We start from the raw sequence: 5260 nt of genomic DNA, 5'->3' as shown, positions 1-5260 counted from the left end.
AGATTCATGTTTGTTTTGTATACCTTCAGTGAGATCTTTATTTGTTTTGTAGCCAAGATGAACATGCTCTGAGGCGGGAAATAGCTGGATGGGTGCAACTCTTTTCTTCTGTGGTGAGTGCATCAGGCATTGCTCGGCCCTTGCTGCGTGAGATCTGTGCACTCGAGCCAAATGCAGAGGTATGTTGTTCTATGCAAGTGACTTGGTTCAACTGCATCCTTAGCCTAGTATGTCTTATGAGAAGTCGCTCAACATGTGAATAATTACAGAGTGAAGTTCCACACTATCAAGATCTTCTGAGCCTGACAGACATGTTGGGTCCAGTTGAGTGCTGCGTGGAAGCTGCGGATGCCTCTGGATGGCCATGCATCTCTCAATCATGGCATGAATTTCTAAGATGGCTTTGGATGCTCCAAATACGAGACAAGTTGTGGCTCTGCCTGCGCAACTATTGTAAGGAATCCTTCGTGAAGAGCAAGGTACTATACTTGTGAGAAATTTAGTACCATAATGGCCAATTTGCAACCCCTTTTAAAATTTGTTCTCTATCACTGACATGCCTATTTTCTTTACTCTCTGCTTATATCAGACAAGAGTGACTGGTTTGCTATTTTGGTTCTCAGTGTTTGTGAATGTAAGAATGAAAAAGTATGGCCAAATAAAGCAGTCTGGGTCTCAGGGTCCTGTGTATTCTGCCGTGACAGTGAGGCACTTACCCCAACTAATTCACTTGAAAATTTAATAATAAGAAAAAATCCTATCAATGTAAATTTTCATTATGCTAATATTATAAACACAAATGCATTGTGTCCCTCTTATCATGATCATCTACATTACCAAAATTTGAATGACTTGCTATAAACCATAGTGTAGGTCTCATATTTATTCATATATTTTCTGTTATAGAGAAGGAGTGTTCGTGAAAAGGAAGTTGTAGAAATTCTTTTTTGGTGTAAGAAGGTGTACAAACTGAGTGACTCCAGTTCATGGAAGGAAGACATTGTTGCCACAGGTCTGACAGCAGCAGGAAGTGTGTTACCTTCCCCATCAGTGGCACAGGCCTTGGCCAGGCTCATCTTACATCCTTCTAAATTACCTTCTTTGTTAAAGGAAAAAGCAAGCAGACTCTTTGACCTCTGGAAGAAGACAGAGATCAGTGTAGTTGATTTAACTGAAAAGGAAAGGAAGACAAAGAAGAAGTTATTTACAGATGAGAGAACATCCACTCTCTATAACCTGTTTGAAAATGCATGTTCAGAAGCTCTGTCTAAAAGTGGGGATTTCGGTGTGCAGGATTCAGTCAGTCCACAGGATACCCTGACAATCCTCCTTGAGTCCCCAAATGATGAGTTTATGAAAATGTTGTCCCTTTATGCCAACATGACCTTCAGAAAAGATGCAGAAAATTTTCCTCAGCACATCACCCAAATCCCAAAATTTCCAGAATTTGGAGAACTTATAAAGAAGAGAGAACTCCAAGCTGTGAATTTTAGGAAATTTTCAGCTGGGAGAGAATTTGTTGAAGGAAATCAGAACTGCACAGTTTTTAAAGCCCTGGATGAAATAACGACAGGGGATTTTAAGGAGAGAAAGGGATTCTTTCGAAATTTAGGTATGTGGCAGAAAGATACAGGCTCAAGCCTGATGCTAAAAGCAAAGACAGACACCCAAGACTTGTTTAGAACTTGCACTCCTTTACTGGACCAAAACAAAGCAACCAAGAGCCACTATGATTCTTTCTCTAGAAAGTCAGTAGGAAGTGCATCCCCTCAGAAAGCACACAGGAAATCTCATTCAAGGCAGAACAGATCACAAAGAAGTAGACACAATTCATTATCTTTGCATAAGAAGAGACAGAATGTTTCTTCAATTAAGAGGAGTCATTCAGTTAGTACTCTTGAAAGAAAAGATAGAAATACCAACAGTTCTGGATTCTCCCAAGAGTTTTTAACCAAAGAAGTTCCTCTAAATCTTTTTTTGGTGCTCAATAATCACTTGCTCCTTAATATTCAGCATAAGGGATTTCATGACACTGTTTGTTTAATGCAGTGGATACTGAGCAGGGAAAGGAAATTCTGTCTTTCAAGTGCAATTCCAAAAAATGGAGAAGACTCAGTTTTCAAGAAAGTTGATCTTAGTCTACAAGACATCATACTTGCATTTTCTTGGGATTTTATTGCAGAAAATAAATCACTTCCAGTTACATCCCAAAACTCCATGGCAAAGAAACATAGGAAAATGAAAATAAAGAAGTCAGCACAAGTTGGTGAACTATCTGCTGTTAAATCAAACATACTGCCTGCACAGACTTCAGCTGAAAATTTGCATGAGGATCATTTAGCAAATTCAGAGAAAAATGCTGAAAATATGAGGAAAAATTCTAAAGTAGTTCCAACATCAGCCACAGAGGAAAATGAAATATGCAAAGAAGGGAGTGATGTGTTAGATGCAGGAGGTTTAAGTGCAGACATTGCTGAAAAAGTAGAGAAGGAAACTCAAGGCATCAGAGGTAACAAAACAACAGAGGAAGATAATCTTAGCAAAGATAATGAAACAGAACTCATAATGGATGAGGCAGAAATGGCTAGAAGTAAGGAAGAGGAAGAGGATATACCAGATGACAGTCAGTGCCAGGAAGTAGAGAGTGTCCAGGATGACAGCTGTGCATTGCAGACTATAGTTAGTCCATCTTTTGGTGATACTGCTGAACCAGTGAAAAGTAAAGTTAATAAACTTGAGACCAGTGAAAGAATGGATTCATCAAAGGAAATACATTTAAACAGTGAAGTACAAAATAATAAATCAGATTTAGTTCATAAAGAAGACCTTAAAGCAGATAATTTAACAGAGTCATGTTTAGTAGACCGTAACTTTGTGGATGTTTCAACGCAATATTCAGTCCCTCTTTCTGATAATTCATGGAAACCTTTCAGACCAAAATCTAGAATGTCCAAAAAGCCACCAACTCCTAGATTAGTTATTGAGGCTAAAGGACAGGGGGCTGTGATAAAGCAACAGGAAACTTCCACTGCAGCTGTATGCAAGAAGAAGAGCCTCACACCTGTTGAGACTCCCTCTGAGGTCTTGGATACCCCTTTTTATGGTCCTTCAAAGATTCTGCGAATGAACACTCATCAAGACAGTAGAGTGTTAAGCTTATCTGATCTTGATAGTGATGATGATGGGGGTAATACTTGTCTTTCTAATTCCATGGCTCTTCCAAATGACAATACTCTGGATGATGTCACTTTGCCAGAATCCCTCCATGTTTCAGAGTTGGAGGAAGATGTCCAGTATGCATCCAGTTGTGAAAAGGGGAATGAAATGGAAAAGTTTAGAAGCCATGTAATACAAAATGAAAGCAGGAAGATGAACACAACTGTAACAATTAATCGTCCAGCTAAACTAAGTCTAAATCATTCTAAGTGCCTAGATACCAGGGCAGCCCCTATTCATGTCAAACCTATCCATACAAAGGCTACAAGCAGTAAGCAGAATGTTACTAGGAGAGATGTTGATATTGTTCCAAAGCAAAAAGGCATTGATGGCCAGGCCTTTAAGCTATTGACACTACCAGTGTCACTTCCCACAGAATTCAGTGAGGCAGCCACAGAAAGATATCAGCCATTGAAGCTAAAGAAAATACCATATAATTTTCTTCAAAACAAATATTTGCCAGAAAGCAAGAAACTGATGACAAAAACAAGTGAACATATGTCAGAAGATGCTGGTAGTCATATGAAGAGAACAAAGATGTTAAAGTTTAAGAAGGAACTTCCAAGCAATATGTTTAAAGAGCAAATTACTTTATTATCTGTGCCTACTTATACCCCATGTCAAAAATCTGCTCAAGAGAAATCCCTGAAACTTTTGGATCCACAGCAAGTTTTCACATTTGCAGACAGAAATGTAAAGAATGAAAAGCTGACAAAATTCAAGATAATTCATAATAAAAATTCAGTAGAGGATCCAGTAATTAGTAGAGGAATTAAAGTCAGAAGCTTTGGTTTTCTAGATCCACATGCTGGAAGTAACATAGAAGTGGGTAATGACATACATAATGAAATAAACAAAGAAATGGGTAATGTAACCAGTGATAATGAAGCTTTGAATAAGAAAGTATCAGTGTCTCATGCCAGCCGTGAACCAGAGAACCCTAAGCTTCTAACAGTTAAACAAGAGTATGAAATGAAACAGGATGTCATGCTTCGCTTTCCCGCAACGCAGAGAGTGGATAAAGCATGCCAGCACATTACCTCTCAGCCAATTGTAAACAGTATAGAAACTCAAACTGTAGAAAATTCACAAAATGTTAAAGCTGATATCACTAGGGATACAGGCCTGTTATTATGTAGTGATACTGAACAGACTATAAGAAAAAAAATCAGTCATGATGAGAAGATTGGGACTACAATGACAGTTGATAATCAGGAAAAGAGTGATGTTAACATACTTCCACAAAAAAGCAATAAAAGCATTTCTGCAACAATTTTACTTAAGAAAACCTCAGATGAAGTTGCCAGATTACCAGAAGTTGATCATCAAAATGAGGTCAGTAAAAATTATGGACAAATCTCAGCACAACAGAGTCAGGAAGAAACAGCTCCTGTAGAAACAAGGCCACAGAAGGATGCAGAAGTTGGAGTGAAGGATTCTGACCTAGAAACAAAGCCAATTGAAATTCCAAGCCCGGTAGCAAGCTGCAGAAAGAATATACAGGTTAGTAGAGTACCATATCTCATAAGTATTGTAGAAAATATGTTTTGTATTTAGGATTTCATTGACATCAAAATCTTTAAATATTCATTGGATGACACACAAGATTGCAATAAATTCCTCTGGCTTTAGTATTTACGTTTTGCTTTTGTAGTCATTTATAGCCTGCTATATTACATGCTTCTACTGGCCTCCATATGAATATATAATCAGTAGAGTTTATGCAAACTTATTGAGGGCAATTTGATGTGTTATTCTTTTTAGACTGTATAATAATACCCAAAGGGAAATAATTGTGTAGAGTGTCCTTCTTACTGTCATTTTACTCCTTTTGATTTCAATAATTTCTTGTTCAAATAAACCCTGGATCTGAAATCGGGTTGTCTGAATAATAAGCAAGTCCTAGCATTATACCATTATGGCTGTTTTTCCTTTTTTCTCTCTCCTTCTTTTGTCTCATATTTTCTGTAACTGTCTGCACTGTTATCTACTTCCTCTGAGTATTTCTATCCTTCTGCATTATTCTAAACCCAGATCTGACAGG

At 37.8% G+C, this 5260-nt stretch overlaps 1 protein-coding gene across 1 annotated transcript in view; it reads left to right on the top strand.

Moving 5' to 3' along the window:
• LOC119587082 overlaps positions 1 to 5260 on the top strand; it is a 28291-nt gene that overhangs the window by 18063 nt on the left and 4968 nt on the right. The window contains exons 12-14 of the mRNA XM_037935833.1: positions 53 to 179; positions 270 to 479; positions 907 to 4719. Coding sequence (XP_037791761.1) covers positions 53 to 179; positions 270 to 479; positions 907 to 4719 — 4150 coding nt within the window. The remainder of the gene's footprint in view (positions 1 to 52; positions 180 to 269; positions 480 to 906; positions 4720 to 5260) is intronic.

This window comes from Penaeus monodon, chromosome 22 (genome assembly GCF_015228065.2).
Source record: "Penaeus monodon isolate SGIC_2016 chromosome 22, NSTDA_Pmon_1, whole genome shotgun sequence".
Classification (NCBI taxonomy): Eukaryota; Metazoa; Arthropoda; class Malacostraca; order Decapoda; family Penaeidae; genus Penaeus; species Penaeus monodon.
Note: the sequence above shows the minus strand (reverse complement) of the source record. Positions and strands in the feature narration are given on the sequence as shown.